Source organism: Chiroxiphia lanceolata, chromosome 1, assembly GCF_009829145.1.
Source record: "Chiroxiphia lanceolata isolate bChiLan1 chromosome 1, bChiLan1.pri, whole genome shotgun sequence".
NCBI classification, from domain to species: domain Eukaryota; kingdom Metazoa; phylum Chordata; class Aves; order Passeriformes; family Pipridae; genus Chiroxiphia; species Chiroxiphia lanceolata.
This window is the reverse complement of record NC_045637.1, coordinates 55054633-55079574: the sequence shown is the minus strand read 5'-3', so window position 1 is coordinate 55079574 and position 24942 is coordinate 55054633. Positions and strand designations below refer to the sequence as shown.

Sequence of the window (24942 nt, the reverse complement as noted above, 5' to 3'; positions counted from 1 at the left end):
ACATCAGACTGTGGCTCTACAGTTTCTCAAAACAGATGGTTTACTTCAGCCAGATGAACTAGGTTTTGAAATCAACAACAATAAAACTATCTGAAATTTAGTAGGAGATGCAGAGCGTGAACTATCCAAGAACTGAAAAACCAATCCCCACCACCAAACACATGGATGCACCAAATCTCTCAGAACCCCCTGTGTGAATGAAGACGAGCCTTAGTCATATCAATTCGTTTATACATTTTTTATCTTGGACAAAAAAGAACATTCTAAATCTTTGTAAAATATCAAGAAAGAAAAATTGGTTTGGAGAACTGTGCTGCCAAGAACACAATAATTTCACCACCAGCCCCCACACATTTGTTATTGCATTCAGCACAAGTGTCAGATGAACATCTGTACTGCAAAAATTAAGCCCATTAGCTCCTTCAGCTTGTTAGCATATTTTAATACTGTGATCACAGCTTTCCATTTCTATCAAGGTGCTACTAGGTGTCAGACTCGGTATTCACGTAGTGCGTCACTATTATCTCTACACCCCCTAGATCCTTAATCTGTCTTGCTTTCATGAAACTATGACACAGTGATACCAAACAGCATGAAAGAACAAGGAGAAAACTGAGAAGGAAAGAGGAAGCTACCAGTGTAGCAATACTGCTAGAAAGATAAGTAGAGCTGTGATGTTATCGTGTATGGTTGGACTAATGCTGTGTTACTCTCATCTCTAGTCTCCTAGACTGCATTGTTAAGCTAGAAAAGTCATCTAACACATACAAAACACATTTAACAACTCATTGTCTTGATCTGTTTTTCTTTAGCTCCTAACAGTGGTTCTGTATAAAGAGTTGGTCAACTGTGTCACTGATGGTCTAAACAGAATGTGAAATTCTACTTTAGCCTTGATTTTAACCCTAAAACTGTAATTAAAAACTGGCTATTTTTAAACAAAGACAGAAATTCCCATTTGTGTTTTCACAGAAGCTGACACACTGACATACAGATATTTCTATGCTGATGATATTTTTCTTAACGCTAACCAGTCTGTATTCCCTCCGTAGGTTTGCATACAACATGCACGTACATAAAACAACGAGTGCAAGTCTGCTGCAATATACACACGTACTCCCACAGTATTTAATGCCTGTGTGTGCTGCACAGTCACAGGTGACAACTGTGTTTTCTACATGCAGTAAACTTTGTGCATGCATTTGTTTTCTTAAACAGCTAAGACAAATTTAAGCCTACTTTGATCACAAGATGAACTTGATTCACCATTAAATATAAAGCTGTCATGCAGTCCAGAAATCCTGACTAAAAAAACTCCCAACATCACTCAGAAAAAAAACAGTAAGCCTAGAGAAATTGAAAATATCTGTTCCTCACAAAATAAGCGAAAAGACCCAAGCAAATAGTCTTTCCGGCTAACATAAATTCAGCACCTTCTAGCTTGTGTCCTACATTCAGAATGCCTTAAGATGGAAAGTATATGCTGCATATAAAAGTAACCAATGTGCCCACACATCTACTGGTGAGCAAAGGGTTGGTGGATCTTCGCTCATTCTCACACTTGTGAAATGAGACTTTTTCTCTTTATCTCAATTCCTGCCCTTTCTAAACACCAAATTCTCTCCAGAGGACATAAATCCCATGCTCTTCATGAAAAGCAGTGCAGCATTCCTCCAAGGAATCAGGTTTACGGGAAAAAGTACAACTGTTAATCTAATTTGCCTATTCTCTTTCACTTAGCATCTGCAACTGGCCAGTGCCAGATTCAGTACTGGGCTAGCTGGGCCTTTGATCTGAAGCAGGACAGCTGTTCCTATGTACTCATTTAACTAGCAAACATTATTCTAATAAAGCCCCATGACTTGAGCCAAACTGGACTTGGTTATCAAAATGGTATATTACGTCATCCTAGAACGGAATTCATTTTGAATGAACCCAGGCCCATGGGTGGTCATGAAAGACCCATTCTGATGCTTCACTTTTCTGTTTCATTTCGCTATTGCAAAAAGTGACAAATGATAAGATTTTCAGAATTGGTGAAAAAGGAAAGCAACAGTTAGTTCTTAATTCCCAAACTCTTTTGGCATATACTGGAAAGGTCTTTTAGCATATACTGTAAAGAGGCAAGGACTAAGGTATGGAACCTTTAAACCAGTCAAAGATAAAGCACCACTGAACAGAGACACTTGTACTTTCCCCTGCTTTGTGCAAGCACAAAAGTTTGCACAGCTGAGCTGAGAACAGAATCAAAGACATGACATTAGCCAAAACAAAGTGGAAGTTTCTCTGAGTTCATCCAAATCAGACCAGTCACCAACCCAATTCCTGTGTTGCTTCTCAAACACTTGCACAGGGACAAGTGAGGGAGCAACCACAAGAGGTAACAGTGGCTTATTCCAGTTTCAAGAGCTTGCAAAACCATTGAGAAAATAAGAGTTTCTCAGGCTTTCCAGCCTGCACACTAATGACCAAAGCAACATGCTTTGGTTGAACACTCCATGATAGTGAAAAACATCATTTCACTCACAATACAGACCACTGTAGAGATCACTGAAAAGCACAGGCATCAATTTGAGCACTATCCTGTAGGTTAATCTACATAGAAACTTCAGAAAGTTTTCAGAGTGCATTTATTCATACCAGAACTTACAAGCAAACTCCCAATTCACCTTCATTTCATCTGTTCCTTTAAAGCAGAAGGAGACAATGAGCCTGCTCAAGAAAAATTAAGGTGGTTCATTTCATCAGGGAGATGAAGAGTTTCTCAAGATAAATGGTCAGACACGCATGCAGAATGAAAAGCAATCAAATCACAGGCTGCAGCATTGCTAGAAAAGGAAGGTCATCTAGTTTGATTGTGTCCCTTTCTTACATGGTTTTTTAATAATTTTATTTAAAAAAACACAACTCACAAAAAACTTTAAACTATATGAAAATACAAGTTATCTTCATACTACCTAAGCACCTGAACAGCTTCCAATGCTATACAGAAGAAATAACTCCTGAGTACTCCTTCACTCTTCTACTAGCCAAGTGCAAACACAGTACAAATGCAGTACTCCTAATGAGCATTTACCAGCAATAACCAATGTGAATTGAATGAATGATGGGGAAAGCAGTAGCTTTAAAATTCACATAGCAGGAATTCAGAACAGCATCTAAAATTTACAGAGGTTTAGCTAGGCAGTTTCTAGTGCACAGTATCATGTGACACCTGCAAATGAAAATATAGTGAGGAAGGGCAGCAGTGAACAATACTTACTAACGTGGACTTGAAAATAAAAGTAACAAAAGTTGCTCAGTTACACTCTATATGATTTCTGATGTCCTCTTCGAGCACCTACTAAGTGTACGTGAAATAACGTCTGAAAATAATTGCCTCGCAGTTTATTCTCTTCCACTCTCCAGGGGAAGATTGTGCCTGTGATCTGTGATTGTAGTGTGGTTTTCATACTTGAGTTTTAGGCCAGCATTGACGAAACGTTTATGCTACTATGCACTTCTGGTGCAGAAAACAGTGTGTAAAAAGGGTGCCTTCACAGTCTCTGGGAGGTCTTTTCCCAGCCTCCCAGTGGTCCAGGAGGAGTTCTGGTCTCTTGCAGAGTCAAGTATATCCATAAGATAAAAAGTCACATTGTGCTTGGCACTACTGCTCTGGGATTTCCAACCTTAAGCTAGTCAGTCTTTGAATGAGAATTTTAATACAGTACTGAGCTACAGGTTCAGCACTTAAAATTCTCTTTTGCATCTATAAGAAATCAGTAGCCAAAAAAGGGAACAGGAGAAAGCACAGCATTACACAGCATAATTGTACTGAAGGGTAATGTGTAGTACTGGATGAAGTTTCCTAAAAGTTAACAGGAACGGAGGAGGGGTGAATGAAATGTGTATGAAGAGCAAACACAAACAGATCTAACAAACATTTTTTCTAGATCTCAATTAAATGTGATACAACTGACTTACATAGTCTGCAAATTACTAAAATAGTATTTCAGAGCTAGTGAGATTCCCACATTTTCAACAGCACAGCATTGTGAATTTTTCTTTCTTTTCTCATTAACTGTAAAAATATGATTCATGTTCAGCGGAAACTTTGTGACATGAAAACTCCTTACCAGGAGCCGAGTTCAGCCCTGTTTGTAAGCAGATGGAAACACCTGATGTGCTACCAGCATACTTCATGGTTGTTATTGGCCACATATGTGTGTGTCTGGCTTGTCCGAGTCACAAACAGTGTAAGGTTCCAGACGAAGAACAGGTAAACCCCCAGCATTACTGAATTCCACCACAGTTTTGTTACAGAATTCATGGGATCAGCATTCTATTCCATTTATCAAACATCAGAGAATAAAGTGGTTTTAAAAAATACATACAAAATAATAAGGGAAAATACAGGAGTCACCTTAATGTTTTACTTTTTTTTCAAATTTTCAAGCTTCTATTAATTGCTAACATCCCATGATGTGCTTCAAAAGTAAGTAAAGACGAAATTATTTCAAAACAAAGCACAGAATCTACTTATAGCACTTCAAGAAACAAGACTGCACTATAGGCTGAAAACCAACTGGATTTTCTAAATAAAAATATGTATTTAGTATTCAGTTACATATACACAGAACTGAAATCCAGAGCAATGTGGTTTGTTCCATAATCAGAACCCCAGAGAACCTCTTGCTTTTTAAATACTTGAGCATACGAATCACACTGAGTTTTTGTTAAAACTCCACTCGTCAAAAAATATTTATCACTCTGTCTACATTAGAAATCTCTTTATCATTAACTGTGCTTAGTGACAGAGAAGGGATAAGTACACGAGAGATCACTAAACAGCACAAGATCTGCCCTAGGCTATGGGTCTCACCTGCTTACCACAGCTTCTCCTTTCCAAACTGTAGGCAGCCTCATGTAACCTCATCTTAACAGCGAGGGACATAGGGAGCCCCGGGTAGGGAGAAGAAATGAATCCTTCTGAACAAGCGGGCCAAATAAAGAAAACATAAGCAAGCAAGTAAGCATTTTCAAGCATATACTGTGACTAAAGCAATCGCTAAATACAGGTGACTGTGCAGTTTCATGGCATATGCTTTACGGCCAGATGATAGCTCTCCCAATCCACCCCCCTCCCGAGATCTATACTCCCGGCTAAATCACCCCGCGGTCCCTGGGCAGATGCAACTGAAATCAATACCGTCGTAACAACATCCCTCTCCTTTCCCCCCTAAAGCCCCATAATAGCCAAGTTTCAGCTGAGATCGGTATTGACCGGCTCGCAGCACCGCCGGGCAGGATCAGCCCAGATCGCTATCTGGTGAGAGGGGAGCACGTCCTGACTTTCCCCAGTCACTTAAGCCGGCGTCTCACTGCTTGTCCTTAGAGACCACAGCTCCACTCAGGCAGAGAGCGTCTAGACAGTATTCATGATCCATCTGTCTGGCACAGCCAGGCTGATGACAAACTCTATTAGAGCCGAAACAATTTTTTTTTTTCCTGCTCTTCCCTCCTCCCATCTCCCTTTTCCTCCGAGAAGCAGTAATCTGACACTGAAAATTACTATCATTGTTGCAATGCTCAAAATAGCAGTGCCAGACTTTCATTAACATCAACGCTAGACTGCTAAATATTTAAAGAAATGGATAAATTTCACCTGAAGTGGGACAGCCCGGCACACATGAAAGCAGAAGCACAATCAAAATGTAAATCTAAGCGGTTGTTTTTATCTGCACAAATTCGGTGTCACAGTCAGAGGGGGATGCCAAAGGTCTCTTTAAACAAAATATTTTCCTTTGATTGAGCTTTTTGTTTTTAAAACAGAATCATTCTCCAACCCCCTGCAGATCCCTACAAGGCTCAGAGCTGACAGCAGTAGGTGGGGGTGGTGAAAGGGAGAGCTATATATTTGATTTGTTTGGGTTTTTTTACCTTGCAGAGGAAAATGAACTCCTACAGCAAACTCTTCTATGCCAAAACAGCCATGACACATCACCTCCATCAATGATGACAACTTGAAATTTGATGTAGACATAATTTGCACATGACAAGAAGGATTCATTCTCACTTATTTCACTCTCCTGTAAAGTCTCAAGCCTGTCAATATTTGTGTTTGATATGCCCACAAACACGTACTGATCACAGCAAAGATAACTACCTGTACTGTTTTCTACCAAACAATTATATAAACTAAAATCTCCACCATCACAACCCTTCTCAATGAGACATGACTTGGACACTGTAGTCTGCAGACAACAGACTACGCTTCCCATTTCAAAACCTAATTTACTTTTAGCAGGACAAGGCAGGCTGATCATTTGTTGTGAAACAAAGGGAAATGCTCAAGCAAATGAACTGTGTTCTGCTAGAAGCAGCCACATTGTTTCAGTTCTTGGGAGTCCAAATTTTGCAGGTCACATGGAGCAGCAAGCTGCTCCCAGGGCCAAGTCTGCAATGTTTAAAATTCCACTCTTCACCTCACTTTTCCTATCACCCCTTTGTGTTGTTTAGTACACCCTTGACCTCCAAGTAGTGTTAAAAGAACAGTCATCTCCATTATCTCAATCAATAAGTCTTTATAGCTGATGAAAATAAAAACAAGTAGCCCTACTGAAAGCTGATGTGGGCTATGCAGAAAGCGACCTGCAGGGAAAGGTGCAATAATACTGGGGTGTCCTCTGAGGAGGGGAGGCATGCTTCAATGTGCATCACCAAACCTGAGTCCCAATATATACCAGGCAATCTGTTACCTTGACATGCTCAGCTTAAATGCCTTAGCATGTATTTTGACCAACTTGCTGGACTGACACTTGTGTCATCTAAAATCAGACTCTCACACACCTCAGATGTGGTACAGATTTCCCTCAGCTGCCCACTGATTTCTCTGCGCTATACAGAATAAATTGTCCACACAGCAGCATAAGGAAGCCCTATGTACAAGTCAGCAAAGCAAAATTAATAAAAAAAAAGGGCTGCAGAAATACACGTTTTATTTTACTGTGCACACGTGAGACATTGAGTTTGGTAGCAACATTTTTACAAGGGCATGTAGTGATAGTACAAGGGGTAATGGCCTGAGAGGAAGTTTAGATTACATATTAGGAAGAAATTCTTTACTGCAAGAGTGGGGAGACACTGGAACAGCTTGCCCAGAGAAAGTGTGGGTGCCCCATCCTCAGAAGTGTTCAAGGCTAGGTTAGATGGAGCTTTAAGCAACTTGTTTCAGTAGAAGGTGTCCCTACCACAGTTGGGGTGTTGGAACTAGATGACCTTTAGGGTCTCTTCCAACCTCAACCATTCTGTTGGTTAAAAGATGGAATTAACAGTTATCACAGTGAATATACATAAGAATGGCAAGGAGAGAGGAACACTAGGTCTAGGGGATCTAAACTTCTCCAACACAGTAAGATAGTATCTCCTATAATCATGAGATCCAGGAAGCAGATCACCCACAAAAAATTATCTTTCTATACCATTGCTCATGCAACTTAACTAAATTAAACAAAAAGATCCAAGAAGACATTCTGGAATTGGCTGCTGGCAAGAACACAAATGAGAAATGCTTCAGTAGCGGGGAAATATGGGCTACTGCTAACATGGCACATACTGCTTAAATAAACTAAAGCAGAATTTTCATATGAAAATTTATTTATCTAGACATTGTTTGGGGGCAGTCTGTGCATAACTGTGAAATGAGATGAATATTTTTTCCACCACAGGAGGATAGAAGGTTTGAATACAGCATGAGAAAGGGATTCTTTGAACAAACAGCTGAGGGGAAGGCATACCGCTGTAGTGAAAACATGTTGTAGGTAAAGGCAAGGGCAGTCCATGAGAGAAACAGGCCACGCTGCTTGGATGTAGACCAGCACAAAATTAAAAGTAGCTCCTTTCAACAATTTCCTTTCCATTTAAGAACTGCACACAAGCAAGAAGATGTAAGAACAGAGTTGATATATAACACTGATCAGAAAGAAATTCTTGGTTTGAGATTCAAGTGATTTTTTTTTCAACACTTGTTTTCTTCTTATTGAGCTGTATTACTGTCCTATTACTAATTAGAGGCCAATGAATGTATGTAGTTTTATGTTGAGAGGTAGCCTCCTCAGCTGGGACATTTCAAGAGCATACACTCGGGTGTACTCCGGTAGGGATCCCCATTAAAATCATTGAGCAAAAGCATGCACACATTTCTTAATTCAACATGTCATCCCTTTAAGGCCTGGGGACCTCACTTCAGCAAGTATTCTAAAAACATTTTTTCAAAGCTGGAACAAGCCATCACAACCAACTGACATGTCCATAATAATGTTCTTTCCTATTACTGAGTGGCACTGGTTTCTACAGTTTAACAGCCTAAACATGATAAATATAACTTAAATACTGTTTATGGTTGTATTATTTTTCCATCTGGCTTCAATCTTTTTTCTCTTTGTTTCACCATTAGGATTCTGTTTCACCAGGATCTGATTTTTTTTACTTAAAACTGAAGTCCCTTTATTTACCAGCACTTGTCACACAGTCCTTATTGCAATGAAAAAGTACAGACACTGTCAATATCCCCAAATGCAACAAAAAAATGAATTTCTTTCTCTGCTCCAAGGTAAGCAAAAAGTTAAACACTTCCAAATGCTCCTAGCAATGCATCAGATATTTCCTCTACAAACTCCTCATTTGCAACGCTGTTGCAAAACCAGCAAAATGCAGTTCTTGAAGGACTTAATAAGACTGTTTACCTAATTATTCCTCTTCACTCAGCACTTGGGAAGCCTCAAATAGCAGGACTATTGGACACCATATTTTAGAAAGAATCAGAAAATGAACGAATACAACAGATTTAAGGAAACAATTAATACAAAGGAACTCTGGGTTTGGGGTTTTTTTGGCTTTTTTTTTTAACTCTCACAGAGGGAAACTAACAGATGAGTGGTAAGAGTCCTCACATCTGTAAAAGGCTGATTTGAGGAGGAAGCTATTTTTCTCCAAGTCCATTGAAAACTAAGAAAAACGCTGCCACCTTGACTTGCATGACTTTACAGAGACAGGATCGTGAAACACACCAACTGCAATGAAAGCAGTACGAAACCTGCTGCTGAAGGTTTTTCAGAGACACATTTAGTTTGGCTTGGTCCAGATAAACTTTGTTGCTGGAGGGGAGGGGATGACTAGCCAGCTGACCAGCACTGCTCCCCTTTCAGGCACACCTGTCTTCAGGCACAAACATGCCTGTTCGGGAGCTACAGCAATGCCTGAGGGGACAGATGTGACTTAGGGGAAGACCAGGAAGTTTGCAGATCCTGGATCACGCTGCTGTGATTACTGCATGACAGCCACCAACATAGAGGGGTCCTGAAAAACCACCAGTGTCTAGGTTATGAGACCCCATGTTTAAGAAGGTTTGGGAAAGTTCCAGCTTTCCCAACAGGGTGCCACCGTCACACTGCAGCTGCGCAGGGCCACCATCTGCAATGCCCCAGCTGCTGCTTGTCACCAAAGCCCTTCCCTCCACCTGCTACCACTGTGATTTTCATGGCCCTTTTTGGACAAATGGTTGTGCTGGCTTGGTTTAAGAGAAGAGCTGTACAGTATCCTAGTAAAAAAAAATTCATCTATTTGAACTTTAAAGATACGTTTGCAAGTTTTGCATGAAGAAATAATAAGGTATAACTTTTTTTACAACTCAAAAGCCAAGGTTATAGGCAAATACATGACATTTTGGTCTGGACCCATCACCAACTTGTCCTGGGGCTTTGGAGAGAGTTCCATTAAAAACCAAACAAATTAAAACAAAAATAAAATGAAATAGCACAAAAGAATATATAGGTCGTTTTTATTTCAAAGCCACTGAAATCACTGCAAAGGTACCAAAGTACCACAAAGTATAAAAACACTTAAAAGAATTTAGTGTACATTTAGGAACATGTTCATTTGGAGGTTAGAAGGCAGAGGAAGAAAAGCATATATTCAACACTTGATTTGACTTTCTATTATGAATCTGCTACACTGATTTTATCCTGCTTATAGGCCCATGCATTCATTACAAAAATTACAGATATATGCTGCTTACAATTCCTGTTTTTAATAACAACACAGATATTCCTAAGCCATAGTCACAACCAGAAGTGAAATAGCATGCTGAGGGATGTCAGTATTGGCAGAACCAAACCATTTGGAAAGCAATAGTAACACAACATCACTTCTGTTGTACATCAGAAACATTATTGGAAAATTTACCCCCCATCCAGAAAGCGGAATTGTGATTTGAAAATAAATTATTGCCGAACAAACAAAAGCAAAAATCAAAGTTTGAATTCAGTGTACATCACTGAGGGCAAAGTATTAAAAAAGCAATTCTGGTGATAAACTCTAGCACATTGTGTGCAATATTTATGCACTAAAGAACAGCAACTAAAGCTATTTTAAATATATAAAATATATACCTACAAAAGGTCAGTGACCTACCAAATGATGCTGATCTCAGCACCAATAAAATGTATTTGATCAATAGGAATGATGACTGGAAAGATTACAACTTTCTTAATAGTCTTAGTAGCATATAAAGACTGTTACACAGACAAAGCAGAAAATATTTTTTAGAACTTTGGAAAACAAATTATTTAATTACACCGTCTTTCTCAGAGGCCACATATGATCCACATGATTATAACCTCAGTGTCTGCAACACAAACTCCCTTTGCATAGGTACAAATTTCCATGTTTAGAAACCTAGAGAAAGCGTGCTAGTGCAGAGAAGAACAGTATTTACTTTCTCTGTCTCACCCTCCCTTGATATCATACTGCAGACCAAGTTTCCAAACAGACTTGTATGTGCATACATACACGGATGCACACAAAGAGCCAGTACTTACAACTAAAGATGCCTGGAGGTGGATGCTCTGTTACAAGCAGGCAGTTCTCTTCATCACTGTTATCCCCACAGTCATTCTGTTGGTTACAAATCAATGAACCAAGATACAAGCATTTACCACTGGCGCAGGTGAATTTGCACTCTGAAAGGCAAAAAAAGAAATAAAAAAAAAATGTATGAGAAAATTGATGCCTACCCTTCTTCAGTGCTAGAACGGCTGATACTAAAGATTATATATTTCATGCAAGTGCTGTAATAGTGGATGGGTCTTTGGCACTTCAGCACCAAAATAAACCGTATCGTATTTATAGTACTGCATGTATAAATATACATGCCTGATAAATACACATTCCTGATCATCAGAATCAATCCACTAGTAAACCAGATTTGCCATTTGGCAAAATTCAACTGTTTTAAAAATAAGCAATATTTTTTATAGTTCATGTTGACTACAGCTCACTTTGGACACAGACCATGTTCTTATACATGTTTGTGTGGCACCTTGCATATTTGGGGAAAGACAGCACTATGAATAAAAATAATAACTGTCTCATATTAAAAAAAGTCTTGCTTCAGCTGTAAAGCAACAGTTTGTAACCAGGACCAATCCTGTCTGGACACAATTAGTCCCTAACTACCCTCCCAAAGACAATTTGCCAGTCTCCCAGCTAATTGCAATCAAGTGCTTGATGTTTGCACACTGAACTCCCACATGCTAGTGTTCTTTACAAAATTAATAAACTTCTGAAACCCTATAAAGTGAATGCTATATGCAGAAATGATACAGTTTTCACATTTTTTTCATTACCAAAAAAAGAGAACGGTTTCCCCTAAATATGATTCTATCATGAGAGCAATTCCTATGACACAAAGTACGCTTCATAGTAAATATTGAAGTTGCAATTAAGAAATGTTCACAAAAATATAAATGCAATCATAAAAAGCTTTCTCACTAGGCTTGTTCCAAAGTTAAATACACTACACATATAGAACAGAGGACACATTATATCTAGACAAATTATAATTTAATGATTACATTACCAGCATGTTGACAAATTCTGGTGATTGTCATTCACAAGCAGAAGCAAAGCAAACAGAAACACTCACAAGTAGTTTATTAGAGTAGCGCCGTTCCCTGAACCCTGGGCTTCCCTAAGGCTGCAGTTTGGGTTGGCTGGTTCTGCTTCTGAATGATGATTTTCTGGTTCTTCCCAGCAAAGAGACATCATTTGTTAATCTTCAACAAGATCAGCGAGAGACTTTCCTCTAATCTTAACAGCAGTTGCACTTACTCTGAACTGATACGACAGGACCTCCAATTCTAAAAAGCCCCTAAACCAGTTACTGTGGTGTGATACTTACTCACATGAATCTGTTGTGTAACGTAAGCAGGGTAATAACAAAGGAGAGGAAAAAAAACTTCAGAAAGGCAAAAAATTATTTTTTCTTAGCAAATTTCTTTTGTAGATAAAAGTGATTTGCAAACTTCACTCTGAACACTTTTCAAGAATATTAATGACATTTTTGTACACATATCAGCAAGAACCTGCTGCAACAAAAAATGTATGCATCAACATTGTAACATATAAAATGCTACTTAGTAATATAAATAAAAGGCATAAAATGCTACACAAGGAAAACAAGCATTTCCTGTGGGGGAAAAAAACCAACAACTCTATTTTTCTTTTTCACTTGGTCAAACTGCACTTACAAAATTAGTGAGTATTTGTCTAAATAAGGTCCTCAACTTTAAGCTTTTTCAATGTAACCCTGTAGTACCTGAACTATTAAAACTGTAGAATAAAATACTGTAGAAACAAAGTATTTTACCCAATTCTTTTGCTGCCCTGTCCTTCCCTGCTACAATACAGAACTGAAGAGGCATTGAAGGGCTTAGATTTTATGTTTTGAGTATAGACTATAAAAAAAAATTCATAACCAAATGAATTTGAAACTCAAGGAACTAAGTGGGTCATTAACAGTTAGTTTTCAAAAGCAGACTTAAAAGACCAGCCTCAATATTAGCAATACAATAATTACAATGTTTTAGGACTCGTTTCTGCAATTTCATTAAGAAAGTGGAACAAGAAAAGGAATATAGCACAGGATGAAATCAGAGTGGTAAAGAACATAATGCTTCTATTTGAAAGACAAATGTCAAACACCATATTGCTTGAAGTTAGAATATTTGCCATGCTACTTTGGCTACACTATTTAATGCTTTCCAGTGCCTTTGTGTTGAGTCCTAATGTAATGCTTTCCATGCTTCCCCTATGGCTGACAGCAAATGCTCAAGCAAGATGTAAACTCAAAAGCAATTAAAGCTAAGAACGCTTGGTTTCTGTTTGCCACCAGATTATACAGTTTTCAGACAAAAGACTCAAGCATTACAGTTTTAGTAGCATTATTAAAGTCGTAAAGTTCTGCGTTTTAACTAACATTATCGTAAGAGGACTGACCAGAGGAAAGAATTTGTGCTGTAAGATGTGTTGGTTCGGAGTTTTTTGGTTTTGTCATAGATAACACATCACATTGAAACCTGGATTCAAAAACCAGACTCAATCAACTTTTCTTGTGAAATGTTATGGCTACTTCCTTCTTCCCTCAGATATGTGAAAATTGCCACTGTCAAGGTGCATTAAAAAAAAAGAGTCATTGGGCCTCTTGTCCTCATTTGATGTGCCCACATTGACTGGAAGGTTGCTCGTGGTACCACGGGAATTGTGTGTTGATTTTAAAAGGGGACATGTCAAAAATCATATTGCCTTGTGATCTCCCACCAAATCTATTTGCCAAGGAAGCAGTCATCCTCTATTGGCCTGGCTGGGATGGAGTTAACTTTCTTCGTAACAGCAGCCTCTATGGTGGCAGTTTGGATTTGTGATCAAAACACTGTCGATAAAACACAGCGTCTTGGCTATTGCTGAGCAGTGCCTGCACAGTGCTGAGACCTCCTTTTTTTTTCCTCACACGTGCATGTGCAAAAATAACTTCTATATCTAAAAAAATTTAATATCTAATGGAGGCCACAAAAGTACAAAACTTAGCCTGCATAATCACGTTCAGTTGAAGTCTGAAGGAAATATTCAAAGGAAAAATGTATTGTAGAAATGGGACAAATTAATTAAACAGATTATTCAATGAATATACAGATACTTCTGAACACGGAATATACTTAGGATCTGGTATTTGTAACTTGTAAACAAAATTCAGTGCCTTAAATTAGTTTGCATAGTAAATGCATTTAAATAGTGTTTGCTTTTACTAAAACCAGAAAAGAACCCTTCCTTGTAATGCAGCTTGAAAGAGATAGTAGAAAGCAAATATTAGAGTTTCATCAAACTGAAATAAACCTGCAGAGGTCTGTACCAAAATACAGGGAGTGACCTCAAAACACTCCAACAGGGAAATCCAGACCAGTCCAGACCAGACCAATATGCCTAATGACACACCAGAGAGCCCTTTTCAGTACAAAGTCTTGTACTTGGCCTGTCTAGACAAGAACAGGGGTAAAAGCTCCTGTTCTGAAAACAAGCCAGCATGATCCTTCTTTCATGAATAATGTTTCAAAGCTAGACAGTTTCCCTTTTCATTTTCAAGTGGCAATTACTGAAACATCAGTCGGTTGGTCAGCAAGACTCTGACTAGAGCTAAACCTGAAGCATGATGACAGCTACTGGAGGTTGAAAAAATCAAACCCTTCTTATAATTACGTTCATAATTATGTCTGGAGCATAATTTAAAAATTTATCTTTATGATATAGTGATTCTTCAACATAAAGTTTTAATAAACATACTTCCAGGTAGAACTAGACTACCCTGAAAAAAAAAAAAAAAGGAATGCTAAGAATACTATTATGAACATTTCCTATTTTTTAGAAACTTCATGCAAGTAGTACAAATAAGTATATTGCACACATGTTCAAGGTAGATGCTTGTATGTATAATTAAATACAATTACTAATTAATATGACTTCATTTCAAATAGTTTCAAATAGTAATTGAAGGTTATGTTTCTGTTGAACAGCTAAAGATGGGTATGCATCATGATACAGAAAACTCCCCTGATCAGATTTTTTTTATTGTGAAATGCAAGATCTGATGTGTTGGGTAGGCTTATTTTACGCTTTCTGTGCATAGCCAACAAGATAATTTTATACTTGCATTCAACTTAATTCTTTTAGACTTCATTTACACTTGACTTCATCCATATGAACAGCATTCCCATTGTTTTGTCATTCCGCTTACCGTAGGGCATTTTTAATTACAGCTAAGTGCTGTTTGTTTTTCTAATGCAAGTCCAACCATAGGCCAAGAAAAAAAAGCAACAAAGTGTCATATTGAAAAAATATGGTGGCTTAGGCCACTGTTATGATGCATGTCACAGTTACTTATTTAATGGCTCTGAGATGATTATCTGACCCAGGGGCAGAATTCTGTTCCATCCATTCAAATAAAAAATAAAAAACTATATATGCAGCCAGTGATTTCAGACTGTTGTGACTAAACTGTAGTAATGCGCTTGAATGTACAAAATGAAATCCTAAGTGATGTCTGGGACTTAACCGAAGCGTAAAGGCACTCTCCCAAAATCCAATGGACTGGCAGCAGCCCGGGCAGCACGGCCAGCAGAGGGTGATCAAATACCCTACTGAGGTCATGTAAGTGGAAGGTGAAAATCTCTTTGCCTTCGGGTGGATCTAGATCTCCAGAATAAAGGTCTAATTTCTAATTTCTTACATAAGGACTCCATTTTAAGTATGTCATCATATTTCTTCTTACTCCTCTTCATACTGCAGCATGTAAGAGCCTAAAAGAAAGTATGTTTAAAGGGCATCATCACCTGTTAAAAGGATAATAAGAGACAGAAGTAGTAAATTGGAGAGGGAGGGAAGAAGCATACTTTGCTAGAGATTAAAGAAATATAAACCACAAATACCAGAGTCAGTACAATAAAACCCTGTTCAACCTCTCATAAACATCTGTCTGTGTATTATTTTTAATATTGTAGATTGTAGCTTTATAATGGGAAGTAAATCATAAATAGGAGACATGCACACAAGGAACATGTTTATTTGGGAAAAAGCTTGGTTAATAAGGAAGATGGCAGGCTGCCACACGATCTAATAAACCTCCATTGGTGCACGGAAGGGAGGGATAAATAGGTCTTTACAAAACAAAAAAGCATTTCACAAAAAGAATGTCAAGCAGAATACCAGCAAAAATGAAAGCGGATCAGCTTATGCAGAGTAAGAAGCAGAGCTGTAAGCCACAACCAGAAGCCTGCCCTCGGTGCCCACGGCCTCACGCAGGACCGAGGCTGTTCTCGGAGCCACGCATCGTGGAGACAGAGACCTTCTCTGACCAGGGGAGATTACAGCCTTAAAACCGGGCTGATTGAAAGAAGATTGCTACTAGTTCACAACCAGTCTCATTTGCTCAGCTACTACACTCTTGCAGTCCCCCATGCCCGCTTGCTTATCCAGCAATTATCTTTTCATCTTCTTCTTAAAGCAAAGCCTGGAGCTATGCCCTTTAATGAGTTACTATTTATGTCAGTAGCTAAAGGAAGCAAACATAATATTCTTGCACACAGGTAGTGAAATCTATTGTTTGGTTCACTTTTAGGGCATTAGGACATTTCACCAAGCTTACCTTAATTAATTAAGGTAACAAAATTACGCCAGGAGTCATGGTGGCAACCAAAAGACCTCCTTTTTCTTTGAGATTTGTCAGTGAGGTTGGTTTTTGCCTGTGATCTTTCTTCACTATATATACCTGTCTCCGGTGTGAAAAGAAAGGTCTCTTCTTGGAGGCCATTGAGGCATTATGAAAAGAGTTTTCATCAACACTGAAATCTAAATTCAGGAGACTTGCTGTCACTTAGCCTCCATCCTGCCCACGCAGTGAGTCTCCACAGCTTCGCAGGGGGAACCAGCAGCTTCCCTGAGCATGTCTCCCCAGGAACGAGGAAACAACACTTCCTATCACAGCACTCATCACAAACAGACAAGCCTCTCCAAGGTCATCTCAGAGACTGTCAGGCTCACCCAAATTGCCAGTTCTGCCATCATAAGAAAAGGCCAATAAAGGAAAGCCTCTTCTATTGCCACCTTCATAAATGATCTGTTCTATTTACCTTTCCATAAAACGCCAAGGCAGTATGAGTACAGGTTTGCATTTTCTGCCCATCTACCCACTTGCTTTTCCTGATCTGGCAACGTTCTGCCCGCTTATGCCCACAGAGTACTGAAACACCAGACCTTCTCCACAAAACCTGAGAACTGCGTCCCCTATTCCACATTTGGTGGGAGTGTAAAGATCCTTTACACCCCCACCAAAGCACTGTGACACCCTCTCCAGCCACAGCTGCTCTACTCCTGGATGGGATAGTGGGATGGGCACCGGCTGCCAGAGTCTGTCCTGACAAACCCCTCGGGAGCCCCACTGCCTTCTTACATTTCTATACGTACTAACAGAGTTTTCAAAATCAAGTATGGAGAAGGAGGGAAGGAGCACTGGTGACTCAGCTAATGACACTCTCGTTTTCAGTTGAGAAATTACGTGAGGAGACGATTAAAAATACATTAAATACGTACCCTATAATTTTTGTCAAGCACAATGTCATTATCATGGGCAAGTGCAGATAAGAAGGGTATCTGCAAATGAGATTTTCTTAACATCTCGTTCTCCTTAATCATAATTCAAAGAATTCTTGAATTATGGTAAATATTTTAAAATTATCTTAGTTGGTTTTCATCTTAAGAAATCTTTAATAATCACAAGCAGTGCCACTTATCACATTTGTAGAGTACTGGGTATGTAGAGGAATCTAAAATAAAAAATCATGTTACTTTAGCAGCTTCTTGTTTTTTCTTTGAAATATTGTTTGCACTACAAATAGCTTGAGACTAGACCGTTTTATCAGGCAACTTCACAACCCTTGAATCCAGGGATATACAGACTAAACCAAGTCCCTTCACAGATGCATTGCTAAGTTTTGACTGCAATCCTAAAATGGGCTCAGATGAGGACACAACACTTACTGCAACACCCAACAATTATCTGGGGGCTAGGGGAAAGGGGATGACTGGTTGGAAAAAGTTCTGTCTTTTGTTCTCTGTTATTAAATTAGGTTAGATTACTTAAGACTGTGACTCCTGTAGGGCAGAAACTGTTTTAATTTAGCTCTCCTAGGAGGTACTGAAATACAGAATAAATACCATTCTCATCTGCAATTGTGTAATGATATTGAACCAAGGAAGAGTCTGAGAACATATCCAAGAACGGGACTTTTCATACAACTAATGTATAATGCAGGCAAGAGTATACTGTGTTTCAGGTGGCTGTTCAGAAGATGTCAACCTAATATTGATTAAAGTACTTTTTTATACATCTTCCTGAGCATAATGTGCAGAAAATAAAGGAGAAATAAATATTTACTATGTGCCAAGATGCAGGATAGTTATGGAGCTTCCACTGAAACATGAATTCCAGATTTCAATGGACAGAGTTCTCCTTTCATTTCTCATTGTGCAATGAACACTAATGTGAGTAATAACAAGTTTATTATCATCTAGATCACATTCTCCAATCCACATCTGCAGAGATTTGCATGTTCCTGCAGTAAATACCTTGTCACTGTTAGATCTTGTAATTTAAAAGTGATTTCACCCAGTCTAATTAGCTAAAAAGTGTCTAACTCAGGTCACTGTGCCTCCGTGTTCATCTAACAAAAAATATAACCAAAATAATACCTAGATTACAGGGAAACGGATTGTTCTCAATCGTTTGCATCATATAGCATAGACAATGTTTTTTACAAACTAGTACCGTCTTGTATCAACTGTTACCTAACTTTTCCCTCATTCATCTCTAACTAAAAATTAGTTACACATTTTCTTCACCTTCGTATCTTTCCCAGAAGGCTGGGATTTTATGGCTAAGCCTTAAAAAAAACCAAACAAACAAAATAAATGTTTTTCCTATTAGAAAATTTTTCCTTTCTACCAATTTCCATGAACACTTCCTCTCAGGTATGACTTGCACTGCAAGTGTATAGAGACTCCCATCTATATGCACTTCCATATAGTGGAGCTGGTAGTCATTTGGTTTGCCTAACGATTTCCACTATAAATGCCTTGGAGAATCTCTCCTATGTTCACTGCATGCAGCAGGTCTGTGAAGACGGACTGGAAGAACATTCCTCGGGGTTACGGAAGTGCCTCTTCTTTGTCCTTGAAAATTCTCTTCTGCTTTTATGGAAATAAAAACTGCTAAAAAACCAGCAGTTATCTTTCCATTGTCTGCATCAGGGGAGTCTCTGCCAGCACTGCAAAATAACTAAAAGGTACAGACACTTTGAGGCTCCAGTGATACCACCGGCAGAGCAACAGCCCAAACCATACTGGGACAGCATGGGAAGAGGCAGATTAACTACGGTGGGGAAAGGAGGTGAGCTCTGCTCCCTCTCCTTTTCACACAAGAATTCCACTTCACTTCCACGTGCTACCAAGTACAGCCATTACAACAGCCACCAGATGCTCCTCTTTTGTCCACAAGTGCTCCCAATGTCAAGTGCACAAGACAGACAGACAAGAGAAGGAATGTGAACACACAGTAGAGTAAAACCAGTATTTTATGGGTTTAGAGTGCCTCACTTAGTAACCTAAGCAGCAAAGTTTCAATAAATATTATTTCAGACTACAATTATGCAATTTTGTTTAAGCATCATAAACATATTTTACCACGTAGCAGCTATTTAACCAAGATTATTTAGCAAATTTCCATGGCTAAAGTGCTTACAAAGTAGATTGTGCAGAAAACACTGATACAGGCAGCCCAAGGAAATCTCTACCATCTCGATCTTTCTGTTGTTGAAACAGTATAATCTAAAAAGTGACAGTGCATTTAGGAGAGTGCATTTCTGGTTGTGAATGTGAACATATTATTAACATGATTCTGGGTGATGTTGAGTCTATCCATGCACCATCCATAATCTTGGGAAGCTTTACAGTACAAAAAACCAAAGCAAACAGCTTTCCTTCCCCAAACCGAATTCAGCTTTGCAGATACACTGAATGTTTAAGTGAAAAAGTACCTAATAAAAGTACCAGCCTGACACAACGCAAAACTTCAATATGAACAGAGCCTCTAGTTCACAAGCTCAGGCCATGACTATATTGCATGTGAGAAGCAACAAAAACAAAACCAAGCTGGAGCAGTGTCCCCATAACGAAGCACTTCTGGCCAGCACTTCTGCCCAGCAGGGCAGCCGGCGGAGGGAGGACACAGCCTTCCTTCAACATCAGCTGTGGTTCACATCCACGTGCGAGACAGAGCAACCAAGGAGGTTTTTGGTATGTCTGTTTGAATCAGGGGATGACCTGACCCAAGCTAAATGCTGGGATTGTGAGAAAACACTAGAGTGAGGCACCAAGGGAGAACTGATGATGCCTGGGTGTCCAGGTGTGATGGTAAGGGTTTGTCTTCATAGTTGACACCTGCACACATGGTTTGGGTGAATCCACAACAGCCTGGTACTCTCCTGGCTCAGCTGGGTTTGGGAAGTTAACCATGCTCACCTCTTCCTAAATAGATTTGCAGACTCTGTGTTCAGGTAGATGAATATAAAAAGAGCGATCACACATCCTCAAGAAAGAAAAAAAAAGTTCAGCAGCTACCAAGGCAAGTTAAAGAGCAATCTAGCCCACAAATATTTGGAGATCAAACTCAAAGGTGAGAGACACTCTACAGTAGTCTAATACAGGGCTCTTTGATTTTTAATTAGTCCAATTTATCTCTCAGCTACTTACTGATACATAACAAAGGCTACAATTAAATGAACACTGTGAACACGTTAGTACATTTTAATGTTTGTGCATCAAATCAGTTGTTTCTAAGGTCTGAGCCGAAATGTGGCTTCCAGTCTGCAAATATCACCTGTTCTATGCAATATTAAACAAAAAGCATTCACCTAAAGTACTTCAGCAACAGTTTACATAAGCCCTTTGTACTTTGTGTTACAGTGGATTAGGAACAAACTAGCTACACAAGTTGTAATTAACAACAGTGGGGAAATAATATTGAAATATGTCTTTTTACACTTCATGCAGTAACTCTGAGTTGATAGTAAATTATTTAAACATGCCCTACTCCCTAAGAGACAGAAGCGGGACAACAGACCCTGATAAAATGTCATTCAAAAGGGTAGGAAGCCCCTTCCATAATAGATCAGGATTACACAAAAGAAAAAATTCCTTAAACGACCTATGTGTAAAGGGGCTTTGAGAAGTTTATCTGTGTTAAACAGTAAACACACACTCTCATACTTACTGGTACATGGCATGCATCATAACAGATATGCATGTATAACAGTAATAATTTACAATCTTCAGAACATATTGCTGTTGTTAAATTGAAAGCTGAAATGGTAGCACTTTTGAGAGAAGAATATGGTTTTGTTTTAAACATGTTTTCTAGAGTTCCAGATATGACCTCAGACACTCAGTTTTATTTTTGTCAAAGCTTAAAATACGGAATGAAAAAATTTTATTCTACGAGCACACATTAAGCATACCATTAATAAAAGAAAAATTACATTCTCTTGTGACTAAAACATCAACAGTCGTGATACGACAGAGCAGAGCATCTGATTACTCTTCTTGAAAGGCAAAGTTGTGGCAGCACTGCTGTTATCAGCCAAGATGGATGCAATTTGTTTTGAGAAACCCCATTCCTCAATGTTATTTCTCAGGACACTGTTTTTGATTTACATGGTGATTTCTATGGAATGCAGCTGTAGGATGATGTTCTTTGCAAAACTTATATAAATAAGTTAGGGCAAACATTTTAAATGCCAGGTATTAGAGAGACACTCACAAAGGAATAGCTAAAGAAAAGAATTAATTTTATTTCTGATTTCCAAACAGAACATTGGGGTCCTTCAGAGAATCACCAGCCTATAGCTTTTTAGAAGTGTAATTACATCAGACAAAAACTGGGTAAAAAATTATTCTATTCGATGATGCCAATGCTGGGAGGAATTCACATACCTTGACTGTCAACAAAACTAGCATTAAAATTATAAGCATCAAAGAAATGGGCAATGGATATAGCAGGCTAGACATCCTTCTAATAATACACTGAAGTTTAGTGGATCTGTCTCATTTTTGACATTTGGGCTAATCACATGGATTTTAATGATAACTCTGCTTCACTGAATTCAACTCCTAAATATGTATTTTAAATATCTTGCTTACTCTTTTCTTTGATGCTAAAGGTGACCTGTATATATTAAGATTTTCGAGAGATATTATGAATATATAGAGAGAGATACAGGAAGACAGAAAAGTAAGATTAAAAAAAGAGAGGAATGTTTTTCCTCTTCTTGTTTTTTAAAAACACTAAGTATTTCATTCTCTCATACTACAAGTACCTAGAGATGAAAGAGGAATACTCCTTAAATCACTTTAAAACTCTCTCGATAATATCTTCAACTTTAATGGGGCTTCATGTATTTATTTCACTTAAAGCTTATTTATATCATACGCCTAGCAATCAGCAGCCTACATCTTGTCTTTTGCATAAAGACTTCTGCAAATGCCTTCTAAATATTTTTTCTCTCTCAAGCCACATATCAAGAAGAAAACAAGGAAAGCATAACCTGATTAACAAAAGAATCATGAGTGTTCTTTTCTTATAAAATAATTTCTTTTTCTACAAAATATAGGTAAGTACCTTGCAAACTCAAAGCACAGGCATTGTAGGCCAAGGTTTGAAGCAAAGTCTGGCCTAAGATGTATTGATCCAGGGATTACTTCACAAAGTACTCAGCCTGGGAATTATTTCATACTTCTTAAACACAAGGACAATGTAGAGTTCAAAATCTCAATGTAGAACCATCAAAAAATCATTGGCTGGTTTTATAAGGAAATTTCCACAGGTCAATAGAAAACACATTTTTTATTTTAAACAGAGTATCATCTGATTTTGAATCCATGTATCAACAATATATTATATAATGTCTGATGTGCATTAGGCAATGCAGGGCACAAAAACACATTCCAAACACACATGTAATACTCCTGACAGACTGTACTACAATGTTCCGGCTTCTTGATGTCTACATACAAAACCAGCAGGCCAAACATGAAGACTGGCCTCAATTATCTTCATATAACATTCAGGAGAAAAGAGATTTGCTGGCTATTCTGGTTGCTGTACAAGAGAGCTGCCTGCAGAACTGCACTATTACATTTGCAAAGTATTCAAGACTCAAGTCCTGTAAAGAACACAACATGGAGCAGCATGAAAGGAATGCATAAAGTTGTGTACCAAAAGATCCAGGGGAAAAAACTATTATGCTGTCTTAAGTAATAGTTCTAGAAATTTTTCCTTCAGAAAAGTCACAGGAGATTTTCTAAGATCTTGAAACAAAAAGGTTCCAATTCTTTTCTTAGCTGCAGTTTCCCAGAGTCTATATAATGCTGGGCAAGTTATTTGGCTCTTCTCAGAATATCTAGAGTAATAATAATAATAATAATAGTAATAATTATAGTAAAAATATTTTAGAAGAAGAAGGAGGAGGAGGAAGAAGGAGGAGAGAAGGAAGAGGAGAAGACAAAGAGGAAGAAGAAGTAGTAGTAGTTAGGTTTTTTTAAATCTCATCAACTATTAATTCATGTCTGTTATCTGTACAGATTTTCTCAATGGAAACCATTTCAATTGTGCCACCCAGAGAGCTATCAGATGAGATATAATGCTCTTGCTCACTTCCATTTAGTCCAAACATTTATCTCTAAAGAAAAAGTAAAACAAAACACTTTTATTTCTCATCATGCATGACAAGTCACTTTTTTTTTGTTCAGTTATGGTTCTAAGCATCTCTTTTCAACTATCCACAGACAACAATTAAGTCAGTGTACAACTAGCACTGCTGCAGTGGTCAGTGGGGGTTTACCTTGTTTATCTTTCATTTCCTGAGGCAGAAACAGCACCTGAAGAAGAAGCCCTGAGCAATATTCTCTTAGAAGAGTAATCCATATTCTTCCTTGCCAGGACCTAACCTCTGTATTGAATGAAGTTGGTAATAAAGCAGATATTCACTACAAGAATGCAAAGATCAGGATTTCAATGAGGAAGAATGATTATAAATTTCTTGCACCAATATACAATGATGTCTTTGGCCCCAGTGACATCTTCCCTAAATATTTCAAATTAAAGTAGTCAGAAAAATGAAAATGCTTTATCTTTGCATGAAGGAAAAGAATACTAGCAGGGTATGTGAGGCATCATAAGGATGGAAAGCTGCCATGAGCTCTGTCTAAAACACTGTGCGTCACAATCTATGTCAACTGTCCATGACCCTGTCACCTCTCCACCCTGGAGACCATGAAATTGGACCTGTCTCAGACAGCCATCATTTCATGATGGCTCTGGGATAGTTCAGAACAGAAAAAATAATTGCACTGTTAAATTACTAATTTATGAGAAAGGTGTGAAGGTTTGAAAGAACTGCTCAGAGACTTCTGCTGAACCTGAGAAAGGTTTTGAAGAACAAAAATAAAAGCACAATTAGGCAACTGAATCTAGCTTCAGACTGCCTTTGGTTTATTATTCTATTCTCCAGCATGCTACGGAAGGATAATTTTAAGAGGACCTACATGTGAACAGAGACCAGTAACTCTTGGCTTAAATTGGTATTAAAACCTTAACAGCCATTTTATTTTATTGCCAGTTCAGCCACTAGTACCAATGGGTCAAGGGCTCAAATGCACTTCCCTTTGACACTGTGTCTTCAGTCACTAACGCAGTCATGATAATACATCTCTCAACAGCCCAGTTTCAATAAGATTGCAAGAGGACCATAACAGGAATTTCAACAGAACTTAGGACTACACCTCACAACAAGGACCATGCACTTCTGCAACTGTGTGCCAGTTCCATGCCAACTGATGCTCCCCAACTCCAAGTGACCAAGCAGCGCCCGATGCTGATGAAAATAAGCCTGCAGTAATAGTCATAAATTGTGCAGACGTATTTGTAGCACATGAGAGATCCAGGTGCTTCTCCCAGTTCTCCTATTA

At 38.4% G+C, this 24942-nt stretch overlaps 1 protein-coding gene across 5 annotated transcripts in view; it reads right to left on the bottom strand.

Annotated features, from left to right (window-relative positions):
* The window catches only part of LDLRAD4 (low density lipoprotein receptor class A domain containing 4), a 274476-nt gene that overhangs the window by 129569 nt on the left and 119965 nt on the right, over positions 1 to 24942 (bottom strand). For all 5 annotated transcript variants that reach the window (XM_032691869.1, XM_032691842.1, XM_032691851.1 and 2 more), the window contains one exon: positions 10857 to 10997. In XM_032691869.1, coding sequence (XP_032547760.1) covers positions 10857 to 10997 — 141 coding nt within the window. The remainder of the gene's footprint in view (positions 1 to 10856; positions 10998 to 24942) is intronic.